Source organism: Chelon labrosus (assembly GCF_963514085.1).
Source record: "Chelon labrosus genome assembly, chromosome: 11".
Taxonomy (NCBI): domain Eukaryota; kingdom Metazoa; phylum Chordata; class Actinopteri; order Mugiliformes; family Mugilidae; genus Chelon; species Chelon labrosus.
This window is the reverse complement of record NC_140344.1, coordinates 22899455-22919975: the sequence shown is the minus strand read 5'-3', so window position 1 is coordinate 22919975 and position 20521 is coordinate 22899455. Positions and strand designations below refer to the sequence as shown.

Below are 20521 nucleotides of genomic sequence, written 5' to 3'. Positions count from 1 at the left end.
GAGCTCGTGTGTGCTCAGAATGCATTGATGGATGTGTGGCACTGACATGACATCACCAGGATAAATCCTCTTTATCCAGTTTACACTTTCAAAGCGTCAGATTTCAGCATTGTGTGCTCAGAGGATTCTCGCTCTCGTCACGGTCGTGTCAGGAGTGTCAGCCCCTCGGGGACTTGGGCTCATCCCTGTGTATTATCAAGCGCACTCCACACTTTCTGGTTGAAACGTGGACTGCGGTGTAATGCAGACGTGACGATTCAAACAAAAGAACAATGGGCCCTCAAAATAAATAAATAAGACGCAGCGCATGAACGGAAAAGTGGCGAAGATGTTTACACGGAATTATACGGCCAAACAAGTCTTGTTTTTCCCATAGTTAGAGCTTGAGCTCAGGCCAAATTCTCTGTCTTCAATTGTCTAAACATTTACTTTATTGGTCAGCGAACAAAGAAAGAGCACCGAGTCCCAAAAAACAAACATTTTATTGCATTATGCTATGGAATAAACATCGTCAGGTCACATTAAAAGGCATTCCTTCCTCAACTCAATTAGGACGTCTAATTGCGTTTCGGTATCTCTTATTGAAAATGAGCCTGTTAACTAATGCAGCGCAGGAAACGGTCTCGTAAAAAGCACGTTTTTTCCACATAAATTGTGGTTACACCGCGCCGTTGCCAACTATGTTACATTTAAATGCTATTAACTCATTGCCTAAGAGTAGGTCTACATGCAACACATGGCAATAAATGCTTTAATCAGGCACGACGCAACTGGAGAATATCAGCACTGTAAAGGTCAGCTTGAGTAAACAATTTAATGACCGTCTTTTTTCCACTTTTGAAGACAGCACATGTCTTGGAAGAACTAATTAGAACTCACTGTAAGCTCAAGTCTTACACTGGCACCAGATATCAACACTGGTGGATTCGACTCTAAACATACAGACTAATGAGTGCAAGGAGGAATAGGAACGGTGGGGCGATGCTTCTGGAAGCTGCAGTGTATAGGATGAAAAAGCTCAACAGCAACCTAATGGATGCATATTCTGTAGAAAATGTAGAAAAGAAAATGTGTTGGTTTTTTTTAATTCGGGACAACAAACACAAATTCTGATGGGTGACTTCTAATGAGGAAATGGTTTCGCTTAGAAAGGTCACGAAGCATCCGAAAGTTCTTCCGCATCTCTTAATGAAAGCTTTCCCCGCACTTCACGTGCAAGAAGATGCCACGAAACATGTGCTCGCCGAGTTTCTCCCTGTTTTCTGTTCTCAGAAGTTCCTGCACGGCTGACGGTAATACAAGCAGAAGTAGCCCTGCACTCGGGCTGGTTTTTACTCTAAATTCAGCACAATTCACAAAGACGTTATTGGTTCCTCGTGGGGCAATTTAAGGCGAGCATGTTGCAAACAAATGCGGTCGATTCGCACATTTAAAAGACAGGAAAAAAAGGAAGGAAGAAATCTGAAAAGCATCACGAGATCAAAGGAGCTTAAGCACAAAGGACCAAAGGCAAAGACCAGTCTACAACATCCACAAGACAGAAAATTAAAGTCATTGAATTTATGAGTTGTCAGTTTCTAGTTCCATGGTTGTACACCTGCCTAAACGCTTCTGGACTAAAACCAACCTAACGCCCTTCTGTTTGTTTTACATACAGGACATCTAACACACACACATAAGATCGGCATTAGATTAATGTGCCCAGTGGGAATTTACAATCTTATATGAGCATGATTAAGCGGTGCAATGTTTGCAAATGCACTGAATATTGTGTAAAACATCTAATATTCACTAACAATTGGAGAATATACACCAATTGGACAATAAAAACACTAGTCGGCCTCTCCAAACCTCCTCAGCTAACCTTTCCTCAATGTGTTGCATCACTATTGATCCAAAACAATCAATTTGAAAATTGTGGAGATGGAGAAGCAGCCGCAAATAATAAAGCTGAAACATGCTACTACCAAATGGACCAATCACAGCTAGGGCTGCAGCTATCGATTCTTTTTGTAATCGATTAATCTAGCACTTTATCGATCGATTAATCGATTAATCGGATATTTTTTTTACGTTTTTAAACAACCAAAACAAATGATGCATAACGAAAATTATGTGGCTGTAAAATGATCAAGCATTTGCCTTTTATTTCTCAAAAAAACAGAGAACTCCAACTCCAACATTTGGCTCCAAAACTAAGCCCATGTATTGCAATTTACCCATTAAAAGTGCCAGTGCCAACAATTACATAACAATACAGTTAAGCAAACTTACTGTAAAACAAAAAGCAATTTAATTTATTAATATGCACAACAAGTTTCATGTTGTAATCTAGCCCTGACATCAAAGTAAATATCCGTTTTATGTAGATTTCTACACCTGCAGCATTTACCATTAGGCTACTAACAAATAATACATAATTTCTGGGGTGAGCCTATTTGCTATGGTAACCTAGCAACCTGTGTGTTTTTTTGTGAACGCGTGCTGTGCGTGAGGAAGAGTGAGAGAGATGAGGGTGCAGAGAATTTAGTAACGTCAATGATTCTGATAAGCTCAGGCCGGTCGCGTTCGCCTCGCGGCCGCTCAATTTATGATAATAGGGGAGTATTTGGCCTATTCGCGGAGAATTTATTAACGTCAATGATTCTAATAAGCTCAGGCCGGTCGCGTTCGCCTCGCGGCCGCTCAATTTGTGATCCGCTGCGTAAATCCTTCGGCTGGCCCGGTCGTCCCGATTGCCACTCCGCCCCTGAAGCTAAACGTCAAACCGCATCATGACATCGCTACATACAGTATGCGATTAAAATCAGCGAACATTAATGTATAGGTTTAGGTTACGTTACCTTGTTTCAGCGACGCTTGGTGAAACAGCATGTGGATGTTTTCTGTTCAGATGCTGGATCATTGAGCTTCTCCTGCTGTGGTACGCCAGGTCTACTTTGCAGTATCTGCACTTTGTTCTCTTCCTTTTTTAGAATGTAATGATCCCAAACTTTAGACATTTTTTGCCGTTTATGGGCATCTTTACTCTCCGCCATCGCGCCAACTAAATTCAAAATGTATCACGCGCTAGTGGTGTGCTTGCATAGGTGCTTCCAAAACAACGGTCCGTGTGGAACAATCAGATCCCTGCGCGTATAGTGCGCGTCATAGGAATTTAACGAGGCTTCGAGGCAGAGTTTTTGCCTCGACCAATTTTTGTAATCGAGTTAATCGAGTAACTCGACGAATCGTTTCAGCCCTAATCACAGCTCTTGCATAGTTACATTTCTGATGAAATTACACGTCAGGCTACGGCGTTAGGGTCTGCGTAGGGTCTGGGCTGACGCCGTAGCTGCAACGGCAAATTGATGCGAAGGTATAAACCACGCATTAGACGTGTACCTCCCACCTGTACCAGACCAAGCACCCCTTAGCAATGACACTCCTTGATGGCAGCAGCCATCCCCAGCAGGATGCAGCCTGACACAGGCACACACACAAAAACGCTTTAGGAACAACTAAAAAAATATGAAAAACAGCACAAGGTGTTGACCTGGCCTACAAATTCACGAGATTCCAAATCGATCAAGTATCTGTGGGATGATCCACAGAGGCCACTCCCCTCAACCCATAGGACCCAAAGGCCCCGACTAACAACATCCTGTTGTCAGTAGCTGTAGTAACTCTATTCTAATGTACTATGTGCTCGGATCTACTTCAAACCGCATTTTTCTCTGACTGCAGCACATGATTCTTTTGTTCCAAGATCTGTTATGCAGATTTCGTCACAACCTATACATTCAGTCAAGATAATACCTGTGCATCGCCTCCTGATTTGCATGCAGAGAATCTGCAGCGAAAGTCTTGATGAAATGAGTTATGAACCTGCACTGAATCACAGCGACTGTCTCGGCTCGTCTCGGCTGCCTCCGCCTTCGAACCACACACAGAAGCCGTAATGACACAATGGGAGATTTGCAGCAGATATAAAACTCAAATGTAATTGAGTGCGTGCCACAATCAGATAAGAGGGCCCATTTCACCGTCTCCAACATTAAATGTCAAATGACTCCAGCTGAGGTGGTGGTGGGGGGGAGCTTGTGATAAAACTTAGCGCTGGTCCATTACAGCCTGCCAGTCATGCGGCTAGCTGGCCTCTTTAGTTGGACTGAAGAATGGGTTTTATGTACTCAGAAAATGAAAAAAAAGCAAGGACACTGTGACATGTTTTCATGCTTTCATGCCTAGTTTCCCTGTTATCACAGAACATTAACGTCACAATGGTGCTTTGGGGAGTTAGAGGCCAAAATCTCAGCACCTGATAGATCTCGGGCCTGAATTAAAGCGAGGAAGTGAATTTATTTTCACTGTGATCGTTTTCAACGCCGCATACAATGGAAGGCTGAACTTGCCCCGAGGAATAACTCCCCTTCCCCTGCCATCACTCAAAGTGAAGGCCTCGCTCCACAGAGGCGGAAAGAGACAAATGCATATGCCGCAGTATGGTGGACCGCGGGCCTCCATACTCATACATACACATATACATACATACGGACGGGCTCATGATCCGAACTTATAGGAAGGAAACCTCCCAAGTTAACATGATTGAAGGGATGATGACAGTCCTCTGACTGCGTTTGCTTTTATGTTGTCTGCGGTGCGACGAAATGACATGCTGCGATAATGACAGCTGTCAGCTAAAGTCGTATGTGAGGAAAAGTCAAGCCATGTATGGCAAACTCACTCCCCCCTCCCAAAAAAAAAATATATGGTCTTCTCTCAAAACAGCTAGTTGTTTTCCAAAAGCTCCTAACGGCCCACGCAGTTCCTTATGTGTCTTAAGTAACCAACTGTGAGGGGGTGACTTTTCCTCGGAGGTGCAAAAAATAAAACCCTTTTTATTTCTGGTGTGTCTCTTGTCATCCCAGTATTTGTGTTCTATAGAAGTAAAGCTTGTTGAACGTGGTCCAATTATAATTATTTTTTTTGCAATTATACTTTGTTCACACGGTGCATTCGTGTGTCTTTCAGTCTGCTGCTTTTTATTTTTTTTTATTAAATATTTTACTCTCCGTGCATCTTAAACTGTTACTGAGCTTTTAAGGCTTTTTAAAAAAAAATATTTTAAACATTTTATGCAATTTCCGTTTTTTTATTTAGCTATGAAAGAAGTCATTAAACATATATAGTAATAATAATAATGAATGAATGAGTAATATACTATATAATATAATAATATATAGCAATATTTTATCTCTTGTACATTTTAGTTTATACTATTATATTCGATTGTATTTTACTGTATTTATTTTATTTTTTATTGTATTTATTTTTATTGTATTTATTTTTATTTTTATTTTTATTTTTATTTTTACACCTATTTTCTTACTAGTGGTCTTCAGTAGTGTTTTTTATGTGCAACTGAGCTCCTGTGACCAAGCACTTTCCCTTGTGGACGAATAAAGTCCAAGTCTAACAACAGTTTACTATTTTACTATTTACTAGCATAACCACTGAACAGAAATTATATTTTTACGCATAACTGCCTGCCCGCCTGCGTACCGCCAATTTAGCTAACCACAATTTCCAGCCATGACCGAAAGCTTTAAGGCTCCTCCCCCTCCCTTTGCCAGAACTGTAACCAGTCCATTCTTGTTCCAAAGACAATTGGACCAGCGGGGTTTGTGGACTTTAAAACGAAAAGTCAAAAGAAAAAACACAAACGTCGGTTTTGAGGCATGGCCCTCCTCCGGCCCTTTTGGCCCCGTTTCCTCTCCAGTCTAGTCATGCCTGACAAACCATTAGACGACTTGTCTGCCTGCGGATATGGATGGGCCATACTCCAGAGGACACACGGAGCGAGATAAGGCTTAAATCGTGAGAAGACAGCACAGAGGAGAAAAAAGCAGCAGAGGCTCTCACTCTTTATTTTCACACTAGGCTGAGCACTAAACAGGAGACGATAGCTTTGCTTTTCAATTAAATCACGTCTTCTGTTTGCTCTTGTATCTGCATCTGCCTCTCTTCAGTTGTGCCTCTATTCTTGCCGTTGCCCGTGCCTCTTATAGTAATATTTCTTAAATTGTTTTTCACTGGAGCGTGCCAGAAAGCCGCCCTATCATTGACTCCTCCGGAGCCCCTTCTGTCACGTCTGTGCACACGTCTTCCTGAATTTACCGCGATGGCTTGAGAGTCGTGGGTGTCGCATTGACTAGACGGAGAACAGTAAATACTTCTGACAGGAGCTGTTGGGGAAAATGGCTGTTTAATGGCTGGGCGATTCAAAAGCGACAAGCAAAAATAAAATGGCGATCGCTTTTTTGGTATCTCAGCTACTTCTTCTGAAGGATTTTTTTCATTTTCTTCTCTTTCTCTTGTCGTACACAATGTGCCCACGCAAGCAAACACATACGTTCTGTATTGTATATCCACCAACACACAATGAGGGGCCTCTAGAGAAACGTGAGCCAAATGGTTTCTTCCAATGCTAATATATAACACGTGGCAAACGGCACACTTCTCATTATTACCTTTTTTTTTTTTTACCTAAAACATGAATGCGCTGGTGAGCAATTAGCTATTTATAATAATGCTTTTATTTCAGTGTAATTGTGTGACTATTTAAAGTGGACTCACGTGAAGGGACAAGCAATTAAGGCAGCTAAAATCTCCACGAGGCAGGTCACAGAGTGCTTAACAGGTTTGTCTTTCTTGACCGCATAATAATCAGTCTAGTCGTGTGAATTGAAGAGAACCTTGAGGCAATAAGTCCCGTCCGCCCATTAATATGATAATTTTTTCATTGCCTCAAAGTGATGTCCAGCTCAGATTACCATCAGTAGATGAATTAGCGAATACACGTGGCTGCAGAACATCATTATGCGCCCTGTGCACGGGAACAAAGAACGGGATCGTATTTGCTTTCCTTTCTCGACATGTGTTGCAGTCTGCGTCTGGCTGACACAGCTGTGCATACGCTGGGAAATGTTTGGAAATTCCATCGTGATGATAAGCAGAAGACACACATAAAGCACGCAGTCACACACATTTATACTGTATATATACACTGATCAGACATAACATTTTGACCACCTGCCTAATACTGTGCACGTCTCCCTTGTGTCTCTAAAACAGTTGTGACTCATCAGAGAATGGACATGGGCCTTCTGAGGGTGTCCTGTGGTGTCTGGCAACAGATTGTTGGGTCCTGTGGGTTGAGGGGAGGGGCCTCTGTGGATCATCCCACAGATACTTGATCAGTTTGGGATCTAGTGAATTTGGAGGCCAGGTCAACATGATTTTTTGAGTTGTTCTTAAACTGTTTTTATGTGTGTGCCTGTGTCAGGCTGCATCCTGCTGGGGATGGCTGCTGCCATCAAGGAGTGTCATTGCTATGGGGTGGGGGTGCCTGGTCTGGTCTAGGTGGGTGCTACATGTCTAAGTAGCATCCACACAAATGAACGCCAGATCCAAACGTTCCCCATTCAATTGTCACAAGATGGTCGATGTTGTTTACTTCTCCTGTCAGTAGTTTTAATGTTGTGGCTGATCAGATCAGTATATATCTTTTTTCCACTAGCCTACCCAGATTCTTGGGTTCTGGAGCAGCTGCACAGAATAAGACACATGTAAAAGGCAGCCCCACAGGGTGTAGATAAACAGTTTACCTTGTAAAGTAGCGTGACGACCTGCCGCAGTTTAAGCCTGTGGAAGACGCAGATGTCGTACAGCGCTGACACCGCCAGGACGGTAACTCCGAGCTCCTTCCACAGCATGCTGCAAGCGGCGCAACCCAAGCTTCCCAGGAACCAGGCCGCGAGCCGCCAGGACCCGGCGTGACCCCGCAGCCTGCAGTGGCGTATGTAACACAGCAGGGACAGCAGGAAGAAGAGGGCGGCGCCTTCGTCAGCCCGGCCGACGATGCCCGCCACTGCCTCGGTGTGGATGGGGTGAGAGGCGAAGAGCAGGCCGGCCACTAGGCTCCACAGTCCTCCTCCGAGCAGCAGGCGGGCCAGGGAGGTAAACAGGCCCGTCACAGCTCCGTGGATGGCCACATTAACCAGGTGGTAACCCCAAGGCTCCAGCCCACCCGCGGCGTGGTTAAGGCGGAAGGAGAGGGTGCAGAGGGGTCGGTAAGACTTGTGGCTGCCAGTGTGAGTGAGTAAGGTGCCCCAGAAGTCATCGTAGAAGATGTTCACCCAGGGGGTCTCAGGAAGCAGGTCCTGATTGGTCTTAATTGCACGGCTGTAAAGAGAACAAGAGAGATTAGACTTCTGGGTACAATAAGAAGCAAGATACATTCATTGTCTGGTGATGTTATTGTCTGCATGTGGCATTGTCTGCCACATTCAATCAAAGTCATAAGTCTGAAAACAGTGTTTACGGCATACTGGCAACACACCGCACATTCTCCGAGGATGCACGGCTAAGCAGAAAATACATGTTACTGTGAAAAGACTTTGCATTTGCTCGCAGCTTTACCCTGAGCGTGTGGTCAAGTGTCATTCAGAAACAGATAATCAGAGGGCGAACTTCAAGCTCAGGGCAAGTTTTGCCACCACAGCCACAGCTCTAAGAACATAAGCAGGAGGATAAGCAAGGGCACCACACCCATAGCCACAAATACAAGCACACATTAGGGGAACTTCTGGCGAAATTAAGCTTTGAGAGAAGGTGGCCTGGGGTGACAATAAACACGGCAAGCTCGGAGCTGGTCCGAAGCAGCAGAGGTGGAAAACTGAGAGATATGTTCGTGTTTAAGGGTGATTAAAAGCACGCAATGTGTAATTTTAGCTTCTCGCGGCAAGCACGGCAAATAGGTGAGGAAACAGTTTGACTTTTGCTCGGTCGGAGGAGAACCTGCGTGACCTAAACTAATGGTGCCACATCAGCCACAAGCTGTGTGTCAGCGGGCAGGGGGTCAGCCAGCAGGGGTCAATTAAAAGAGGAAAAGAAGACAGGTTCCTCTTAAGTGTTTTTCCTATCTTTTCCGTCACACTGCGACGTGCGCGACACAGCGACAAGGCTCTGCTGCTTTCCTCTGAGACGTTGCCACTGATGATTTGCTTAACGAGCCTCCCCAGAAGGAAGGAGGTTGGAAAACCAGAGCAGAGGTGTTGCAATTACAAGTGTGCTACATGGAAACATGACAAGTGATAACGAGCCAAATGCACACGGTTGTACTATGCACTCGTCGATGTCGGAGTACAGTGAGATTGGTGAAGAAAAGGAGGGAGCGTGCTACGATATTTAGTGTGCCGTTTATTTTATCTGCGATTAAAAGAAACAAAAATGAGAGAAAAAGTGAATGTACCAAAAAGCAGATGCCTCCAGAGCAACGGCCTCAGCCATTTGGAGGCTCTTTAGAATAACACTTTACCTTGGCAAACGCCCCCTGAACGACTGCCACTTTTTAATTTCAGAAAGCTCGCGGGACGCTTGTTGTGGTGGAGTCGCGGCGTTCATCAAATCACAAAATGAAGCCGCCCTCTGTGCAGTTTTGAGTAGGAAAAAGACCTTTTTTACAATGGATAAAAGAGGGAATAAATACTACTAGGCCTCAGCGTGTTGGATGGTGCATAGAAATAATCAGCAGGGATTTAATAGAAATGCCTCAGATGTCAACACACAAGTGATTAGATTTCTCTTCCTTCTCTAGTCAGACTGACGGAGCCTCTAACCCTCTACCAGCAGGCTCAGGAGTCGGTAGCCCAAATCTCCACTCCATGACTCAGATATGCCAGTTTATTTTCTCTGGCCCATTTGTCAAGTGAGATCTTCACTCCACCGCAAGATGCTCACATAAGAGGCATTATGGTTTAATTACATCTCGGAGCTGCGCTGGAGACAAGTGTGCTCTTTTTCCATTGCACAGTGCCGTGTACAGCCACTGAGGCCAGATATGTTATATATTGCTTCAAAACCACACCAGATTTTCTTTGGCAGCACAGCGCAGACAAAAGCCAACGAGAGGCAGTCAAAAGGCTGCAGCGTTTACGGCCTTGGCTACAGGGTTCGCCATGCACGAGATTGTCTCCTCCTTATATGTAGCAGAGGTAAGTGAGCACTTAATCTACGCCGCTCAACGAGCAGTGAATCAAGGAATGCAGGCTCGGCATACAACTCTGCAACAGCTACTCGGAGTGGGTGAATAAAAATACACAACCACGACTGAATTAGGGCATTTACATTATAACAACAACTAGTCATGGTCAGTTTCTCCAATCTATGGCAAATTATCAATCCACTGCGGCTCCAGATTATCATCAAATACTACCCCTCTTGGCCAGCTGGAAAGGAATATTGTGTTTCAGCTGCTGGTTAGGCCCATTTCTCAGTAGAGCTGGCAGCGGCGAGGACCTCTCTGTGCACTGCGAGCCTTTTCCAGCCGGGAGCACATTCCTCCCCCAACCGCCAGCCCGTAACACCGACTCCCAGAGGAACGGAGGGGATCATGTGGCCGCTAACAAGAGAGATCCACGAAAAACTTTTCTCCCTTCCATTACTCTTTCTTGATCATCTAGCTCCTGGCTGCCATCCCCAATTCATCCGCAACTTGTCTAGGTCTCATCCATTAGCCACAATCTGTCACGATTTGTTTGCTTGTAACCATGTGGACGGAAACAGGGGGTGAAGTCAGACATTACAGCTTTATCCTTATTGAGGTTTGTTGTTTTTTTTTTCTTTCTTATGACGTCTTTGATTATTTTAAAAAAAAGGCTTCTTTAGTTATACCACATGGAAGATTTTTCAAGAAGCTTATACCACTACTTGTACCCTGCACTGATTTCCTTCCACTTTGTTTAATAGCTGTCAAAAGCATGATATTTTTCGTTCATGATCAAATCAAAATGGAAGAAACAACCCTGTGTTTATACTCTAAGACTTGTAGACTGTGTAATTATGAACCCAGAATACCATTAATTCAGAACCACTTCCAAGAGAAATTCTCCCACTATCTCCTCATCTTTTTAGCTTAGAAATAATCATGTGCGAGGAAACCTCTTCAGCCCTGGAACAGTTCCGCTTAATATGTGAATGCGCCAGTGAGATGAAAAAAAATTAAAAAAATGGCCACATCTAGTGGCTACAAGATCCAATGTAAAGAGGCTATCTCAAGTTTAAGATTGATCGGCTTCTCTGCGCGGAGACTAAACAGTGGGAGCACACGGGAGATGAGGCTGGATATTAAAAAAGGAGATTGAAAACCAAGGACATGTCAACGGGACTTTGCCTCTAAGGCTACTCGATGAATTTGAGATGAGGCTATGAGGAAAGCAGAGCTGTATGACCAGAGCATAACTATTTTAAAATCCCCCAAAAGCCTGAAAGGAAAATGACATAAAAAATAGGCAAACCATCCTCACAGAAGAATGAATATGCCGGGCATCTGTTCAAAAATAAATCACACAAGAGTGAAGCACGGGATTTTAAGTAACAGATGGTTTGCATGGCTGTAAATATGGCAGCATATGGGAAGACTGAAGGGCATTCAAGAAAGCAAAGTCAAGGAAGTGTAACAACACACCCGCGACAATACTCTGAAGGTTTGACGAAAGGCGTAAAATATGACGCTTCAACGAACATTTCGTACGGCGACCGTCTTCGCATGGGTCGCGCAATCTCTCTCAAAAGAAGTGAACCGGGGTCAGAAGTCATTCTAAGGCTGGTGGCGAAGGACGCATTAACCAGTCTGAATACTGGGGCGCTAAGGAGAAAGTCAGCCCTTCAAAATATAAAAAGATTTCCGTTCGCGACAGCATGAGAAAAGAAAATCACGTCTGGTGGGAATTTGGGGAAAGTGATCGAACGTCTGCCAACTATATGTCATCAACCAGATTCAATATCTGAAAGCAGCTCAGTGGTATTTTTAGACTGCCCACAGAGACACCGGGGTAGCCCGCTCAGTGTTTCCGGAAAGCTCTTTGTCTAATGTTTCTTCCCATGGGCAAGCTAGCCGGTCATTAACGCCACACCTCCGCTGCTCTTGTGGTACCTAATATAGAAATAAAATTCTCTTAATTTGGTCAAGAGTCAATATTCATTGTGTTTTTAGTTGACTACAATGCTTTACATCTAACAAAACAGACGAAATAAGCAATTAACTTTCAAAATGCTTATTTAATACATTAGTTATCAATGTAAATGCACAAAGATGAGAGAAAATAATTCTCCAGCAAAAGCAAAATACTGTTTTGGGACAACTTCATAAAGCAAGGGGATATGGATTTAACCCAACAGCCAAACAAATGTAACCGAGCCAGACTAATTCGGTCAGGGAACTAATAGGTTCAAATTTGCCTTGGCTTACTTTCAGAAACCGTATCTTCAGGCTAAAAAGTAATTAATAACTCCTGAATCATAGTGCAGCTAAATGTTTTGATATGTTTTGAATGAAAGAGGAGGAAAGCCGGAGTGGACGAACAGAGAAAGCAGCAAGGGGTAGCCACTATAGGAAACACACCCTTGAGGCCGCCGTAAAATCCCTATTGTCAGGAATGAATGGCCTCTTTCTTCCATTTGACACATGCGATTAGCAAGCTTATAATAAAAGTCCTTATGATTAGAAAACTGCTGCGGGGAATAGAGCAGGATTTAACGTTGTGTATTTTCATGTTGTTTATTCATTCAATTACACTGATTTATTTCCACATGCCCCATCATTTCAACAAAGACTACATTGATTTGGAAATTAATCTTGAATTTGGTACGTGCATTTCCACAAAGGCAGCCATTTATTTGAGGCTCACCTTTGCCAGGAACAAATTAAGAGAAAAGTGTTGCACTATTATCCCCTTACTGTGGACACCCGATGCCTCCGTTCACCCCTGTAATTGATGAGAGGCAGCACAGTAAGGATGGATGGTGGCAATGTAGGCAATTAAAGTAAAGGTTAAGAACAAGAGAAATTAGGGTGCAATCTCCTCCTTTACTTCTAAAAATCCATTCTGCCGATCATTATTCTTACACAAGTCATCAGTTTCCCTCTTACTGCATTATATGAGTTAATTTCCTTTTTTGCTGTACCCATTTTTACTGCTTCCGTTAAATGTATGCTATCTGAATGTCTTCTGATATCTTAAACATGAATCTTTTGCTCCAAACTTTGGAAGTAGTTCAAGAAGAGTGAAGATGGCTTTAAAATACGCTCCCCTCCCCCGTCCCCCCGAAACAAAACACAGGGGCTCGCCCAAAAGGACATACGAGGCCCTCAGAGTGCAACATGCAATGCTGTGCCCAATTCACCCTGCAGCACTTAACAGGCCTCCCTAGGTCTTCCCCCCAAGGAGCGTATTTGCATTGCTCCACTGGCACAATCATACACCCTCGATCCATTTCATGGCACAGTAGACAAGCAAACACTGGGACACTGAGACACTGAGTCTGGAGCGGGGCAGGCTTGTCCAGCATTGCAGAGAGCTCAGTGAATACCCGTGCCTGCTGCCTAGCATCCTTGATCAGCCCTTTGTGCTGCATGGGATGGGCAGAGCAGGGCGTGACCTGAATGCTGATCACCGAATTCGAAACCAGCCAGCCAGCCAGCAAACCAGCCAACCAACCAGTGAGCCACGCTTCTATCTAGCCAACCATACTGGCAGAGCAGGAATCCTGGCAGCCCGGCATTGACTCCCATAGTGTTATGTTGCCAGGGGTACTTATGAGCCTTCCTCAAACTTCTGATATCCAGCCGAGGGCTTAGGGTAACTGGCCCGTTTGATAAAACTATCTGTAAATCTAACTTCCTTTATCAAAACACATTTCACTGAGAATAATACTCTAAAGACCAAGCATCCTCAATCCCCGCCTGAAGCCATATTGTTTTGGAATAAATCACCTAAATGTCAAATTCTCGGGCCAACTGTAAAGATGTGTGATGTTTATAGTTGATTCCAGGTGTAAGGGCCAATCACAGGAGCTGATCATGCAGAGCAGAGCAGAGTGATATACACTTTGATTATTGCATCCAGTAAATCTGTCAGCAAGTGGAGGGCTGCGGCAAGAACGGCAAGGAGCTGCCGGGTCACCCCTGTAGGCCTCCCTCTCTCCCTCTCACACACACACACACTTTCTTTCTCAGGCACTAACTCTTTTTTTCCCCTTGGTGTCTAAAAAGAAACTGACGCTCGGTATCTGTCACTAGCTCTCTCTTCAGCAGAGAAAGGTGGGTGGGTGAGCATTAAAGGGAAGGAACTTTCCATAACTGGAGCTCTTTCACATGAGGTCATTTATTTAGACTGAAACCTGCATCTCCACTTCACAACACATGGACACCTGTTTGTATAAAGAGTAGGAAAGGCCACAGCTATGCTAGCAGTGTTGTGAGACAGATGTCACAGTAGGAACAACATTAGGAAATGGCTGGTTGGTGTTTTTATGTCGTCATAGACTTCAAAACGAATCATTGAAATAGACACATTAGTTGGAGTCATTGGAACGATGAAAGAAGTTGAAGGCAGTTCAACTTTGATTTGCATCTTGTCCCGCAGTGACAATGGTAGGGTTTCAGTACGTAGATTAGATTGAAAGTGACCTGTTGCTTGTTGCTTTTGCCCCAGCAGCATTTGGCATCGTGTTACTTTGAGCTAAACACTGACTTCCACATGCTAACATGCTAACATGCTCATGGTGACAATGCACGCATATTAATAATTAGCAGGTTTAATATTTAGCATGTCCAACAACTTAGTTAGTTTAGTGTGTGTTAGCATGCGAACAACTTCTGCTAGGTGCAGACATTAGGATAGATCATCTGGGAACCATTTCTTAATGAAATTTAAAGCCAATACATTCGGCGGATTTACAGATATTCCTGATCATCAGATCCTTACAGATCCACTGACTTGCAAGTCAGCAAACAGACAACAACGAGCTAAAAAACTGCTTTTTACTGCTTGGGCTTCTTAAAGGCAATAGCGATAGCCTGTACCTATGGACAGATGATTTTTAGAACATTTTAAGGAAACTGAAGAAACTGGAAGCTGAAAAAAAGCATCTGCTACACAATTAAAACTTGCCCAGATTGCTATAAAAATAGTCAATGGTCTATAATGTGTGTCACCAAATTGAAAAATTAATTTTCTCAATGTCGTCATAAGCCAATTTAACACTAAAGCGGAAAACAAGTTTTTTATTTAAGGAATGTCAGAGCACAACAAGAATGAAGGTTTTTGTTCTCCAACTAGTTGTACCTCCATCCATGGTTTCCCCCCACCCTGACCCATGTCTAATGCTGTGAAAGTCACCCAGCCTCAGCTTGGAGGGGGCCACTCCACAGCACTCCTCCTCACAACAGGAGGCTTTTGTCAGGCTCTGACCTTTTCGGCCACACGGCAATAAATTTCTTTGATTTGTTCCTCCTCCCGTGTTCAGAGTGCTTCTCTTTCACATGGAGACGGAGATCAATGCAGGGTAGGGTAGGTCTTCCGGGGCTTGTGGCTGAGTTGCATGCAAGACCCATCCGGCCCGGCCCACCACTGGGCTGTTTACGCATTCTGGTTTGGGTTTGGAAGATGTTGACCCATGGAGGGGGTTCAGTGAGACCCACAGCAGATGGATGGATGGAACAAGCAGAGGGGGATGGAAAAATCCTATGCAAGCCAGAGCTTGGATGTCTATGCAGAGGAGCAACAGTGAATGCCTCATCTATCTAGGATTGTGCCATCTTTCTTCCTAAACCTTTCTTGCATGGTGGGGCTTTATGAGACACGGCAGCTCTTTAGGACAGGCTTGAATCATGGGACGCGAGGCCTCTGCTCACTGATGTTTATAGCAGGGGGGCTTAAGTGCAGGAAGGGCCTTTGAGAATGCCAGCGGAGCAGAAAGGGGACGACATCTTTAGTGCCCCTAACATCTTGCTGCGTATCTTCAGCATTCGAAACAGCTGCATGTGGTTTCAGTCCTCCTCACGGCTACCTCTGTTTAAATATGAAAACGTTGCCTCCGTGCAAGCAAGGCGAAGCTCATCCTCACGTGAGCGCAGGGATTGGCAGCTATTTTCTAGAAGCTTTGTGCAATCAATCAAACTCAGACAAAAATTATAGAGCTAAAGGAAAGAGTAAATAGAACAAGTAAGAGGGATCAAAAGTTGCTTTTTGCAAATGTCTAGTCAGATCATACTGACTAGACATTTGCAGCTTCTGGCTGTACACCACAAGACAACAACCCGAAGCTTATTTGTTGAGCGTGGGCACCCTCGTACACTTGCAGACTCATTACATTAAAGAATGGCAGTGATCAAGGATAAAGCTTCAAGTCATCTCATTAGATACTATCACAACCGCCCAGTGTGCTCATACTGCTCCATGCCCAGCCCTCTCCCACTCTCCCATTTGGGCTCCAGTTCCAGGTCCTAATTGAAAGCACATGTGGCTTACGCATTTAGAGAGAACAAGAGCCGCAATCGACGGCCACGTGAGTACGTGGAAGCTGTCAGCATTAACATGAAAAGACCGGGCTCTGGTGTTCCTTCAGGCCTCACCGCAAGATCTTTCTATGACAGAGAGGACTATGATAGGAGATATTGCTGCCTCATTACCTTTTCCCTGCTCTCAGATAATCAGCGGGCCTGCTACACAGAGAGGAAATTAGGTTAAGGTGCAACAGTTATCTGGTATTTATTTTAACTTAAATCGGGAACTAAAAACTAGGCTGGTGGGAGTTTATGCATTGCAAAAGGAGATGAAAGATCAGATGTACTTTCTGTTTCCACTTGGTAAATGTAGCTGAGGAAAAAAGATGAACACAACAGGGGGAAGAAAAAAAAAGTTTATATCAAGCTCATGTCCATGGCCTGAAGTCTCCAATTAATTACAAAAGGTCCCAAAATATCTCCAGCGTCACTCGCCATTGCGTGAGACCGAGCCTTGTAAACCCATAAACATGTCCAAGAAGAACCCAAATTGCCTCTTACGTGTTTTTTTTTAAATGCTTTGTCTTCCACATGGTGTCGATTTGCATTTTTGCGAAGGAGCTCATTTACGCATTTGAAATTTTACAGCCACCAAATCACACAAAACCACAACGCCTCTGTAACCAGGGCCTGTGCTTTTTACAGACTTTGGATTTCCTCATCTAGTTTTCCATTTAGAACGTGTGGAGTCCCTAAAAATACATAAATCAACACGAGTAAACACGACAGTCTGACATGAGTTGACTCTATGTGGTCTGCTAAGAATTGCTCTATTGTCACACAATGTTTCTGCTGTGCATTTTGAAAGTGCAAAAGTACACATTATACTTACACTTTGAAGGATGGGGTCACACACATTGGAAAAGAAAATACTACAAGAGCATATCACACGATTTTCTATTACAAATTCATATATTCATCTAATTGTAAGTCTCTGTGCATTGAAACGGCCCAAAATTGGAAAGCTTCCCCCAGTAACAGCGACGTTTCCTCCAGTGACTTCTTCATGCCCCCTCGTGTATTGTATTGTCAGTCTTGTCACTTCACCACAAAAGAGTTTCCCCCTGCTAATCTTTTTTTTTTTCTTGAGTCAATAAGATTCGGAGGCAATTTTCTTCAGTTCCCATTGTCGGGCAAAATTGAATTCCAAACTAAGATACAGCGCTGCACTGCTGCAACACTCAGCACTATTGGGTTTTCGAATAACCAATCATTGAGCACATTCAATCCTCGGGTTGCAAAATGTCACAAAAAAAACTGTGATAATATTAATAATAAAACAGCAACTGATGTTGATGAGGCTGTGCCATTAGCTTTGAATTGCTGTGGAAGAATCAATTGGATAAAGTGAGCGTAAAATCGATGTGTTTGGCTGGGTCTCCGCTTCTGAGAGCAGGTATCGCACAACAGCAATCTATCGCGTCTCTGTCCTGAGGGCAGGTCTGATTGCTAAACAGACAGCTGCTTGTTTTCTTGTTTCTAACTGGCTGCTGTAAATGGCTAGAGTCATGTGACTCCACGGGGAGAGCTGCTCGATTTCAATGTTTTCCCTGAGAGGAATTTGCTGAAATTGAAGAACAGGCCCCCTGAGGTTGAATATACACCTACATGGCATACAGTCAATGAAGAGGTATCATCACAGTTTAGAGTTTATTTTTTTATTGGTTCAAGTGAAAATTGAATTCATTATAAGTAGCAAAAACCAAAAAGGGAAGCACACTAGCCACACAGGTTTTGAAACTCGTATTTTCTTGAGGAGTTATGTAAGTTTGGTATGACATAGATCTGATGTTATAGTGGGTTAAATTAAGATGCTCAGTAAAATTGGCTGAAAATATTACATAGATCAAAAAGATATTATGGAAAGAATCTACCGAAGCTCTATGGATGAAGGGTTTAAAATCCACACATTGATATTATAGAAACACAGTGATTTGAATGAGTGAAACTAAACCGAAATAAAAGAAACTTTACGGGCTCTACTGAAGGCTACTCAAGAGGAAGCCGGCTCTCTTTGATGGTTCTCCATCCTGTATTCCTGGTTAGCGGTGGGAACAACAAAGGACCATGTGGTGGGCAGGTCTGGCGGACTTATTATTTAAGCTCGCGCTTTTGAACAGCTGTATGTTACGCTTGATTCTTGCAGATCTGTGTAGCCAGCATGGCAGCACCAGCAAATCAGTACCATTTGTACAATAAACCAAAGTAACTAATTTTACGAGATACATAAAATGACATCGCCTTCGCAATTGAAAAGAGATGCAATGATATCCCTAAACTCAAATTGCTAACATCCTGTGTGCCTCGTGTTGATACGGTGTCGGGGTGGTACCATTACCAGAGGCCTTGACAGACGTTTTCTAAATTAGCAAAGCGTCGGGTTTAATGAAAGAAAGAAGAAAGAAACCTCCCCGACGTGTGCATCGAACATCAAACGGCCCCGCTCCACAGATAAAAAGAAAAAACGGAAACTTAATAAGCCCTGCATAAAAAGATTTATGGTTGCAAAGTCAGGCATGGTAGTGGACGTGGAGACATAAAGACACATATTACGTTTTTTTTTAGCGTGGTACCCAGACACAGAGTGACGCCTGTTTTTTGGCTCTTAAGTTCAGTCAAGTATGATAAATATGTCTACAGGTTTGATGAAAAAAGAAAAGAAAAAAACTCCTGGGATTCATTTAGTCTGTGATAGAGTGTGAGTGAGTCTGCAGGGACAGCTTGAAGTGTTAGAAAGAAATTGCATCACGTTAAACTAGTTATACAAGCACTTCTTCAAAAATGTATTCTAATTTTCTCTACGCAAAGTCCTTTGCAGACTGTATCCCAATGAATTTATCTACATCATCAGCTCAGCTTAATTAACTGCCCAAAACCTCCCAAGCAACATGAAACCAAAAACCTCTTTTCTCGCCTCTTTACTTAAGCACATTCACTTGGACAGAAAGACTTGCATTCACCGCATTTCTGGAATACTTGTCGGCGGCATTTTGTAGGTGGAGCCTCACAAAGCCGAGTGAGTGGATACAGAGGCACCGGGCCCCAAGATAGGAGGACAAAGGGCCCCGGCAGAGCTAAAGCTACGTGAAAGGGCCCCGCACAAAAGGCTGAGAAGAAGAGTGCTTTGTGGGCCGGGTGGAGGGAGAGGAGGCAGCGCCGGAGCCTGTGCCCACGAACCGAGGCCTCCGGTCTTGGTGAGCCACTGGAGCACGACCATGTGTGGTCCGTAATCACAGCCCACGAGCAGCGAGCGCCACGCCTCCCTCAATGAGAAGACGGATGCCCCCTTGCTGATTGCCCCGAAACCTGGTAAGAAAGGCTGGCGGAACAAAAGCACCGGCACTGCTGGGAGATGGCCATTGAAAAGGTCACAGGAGCATGCCTGCATGGGTTTACTCTTCTCCTGGAGAGGACAATGGATTTGACAGGTGCTGGGGGAAGACAGAGCTAGAGAAAGAGGACGGATGGGTTTACGAGGTGAAAACATGCACAACCTTGCTAAGAAGTGAATGGCTTCCTGAAGGGAACACAACAAGTAGTTATGTTCTACATTTTGAAACTATAGAAACCTATGGAGTAAACATGTAAATGTTGAGTTGGCACACAGTAGTAGAGGGATATGCTGTGTATTGTTGGAGTTCATCTGATAATAATGACGCCTGACAAACTACCATCCTCAGAGTTATTTAACAGACGTGTCAATATTTCCAGCCTTGGGCGCTCAAGCAGGAACACTTGTCACAACAAGAAAAAAAAATACGAAGCCTCGCAACTCATCCTTCCGTTTATTCATTTGTCTTCATCCAATCTGACTGGGAATGCCGCGGTCCTCCGGAGCAGGAAACAGATGGAGCAGCGTCCTTCGTCAGATCAAAAAAACACAGGGAGGCAGTTCAGGCACTTCAGCGCCTCATCTGCAGCCTCGGTCCGCGTCAGCTGCTCCCTGCACTGTTTCCAGGGCAGCCGCCAAAAGGGGGAAGGGGTAAGGGGGCAGGAAACCTTTCTTTAAGAAAACCAGGGTCAAGAGAACAGAGCAGCTGACCTCGCAAGTGCTCAGGTTCAGAAAACCGGGGGAATGGAAGGAAGAATGGGAAGACACTTCCTTGTCCCTGCGTCATTCCCTGTCCTCTC

The 20521-nt window shown here is 44.0% G+C and overlaps 1 protein-coding gene across 1 annotated transcript in view; it reads right to left on the bottom strand.

Moving 5' to 3' along the window:
• The window catches only part of tmtc2b (transmembrane O-mannosyltransferase targeting cadherins 2b), a 97589-nt gene that overhangs the window by 47870 nt on the left and 29198 nt on the right, over window positions 1-20521 (bottom strand). Inside the window, exon 2 of the mRNA XM_084555609.1 lies at window positions 7650-8226. Coding sequence (XP_084411735.1) covers window positions 7650-8226 — 577 coding nt within the window. The remainder of the gene's footprint in view (window positions 1-7649; window positions 8227-20521) is intronic.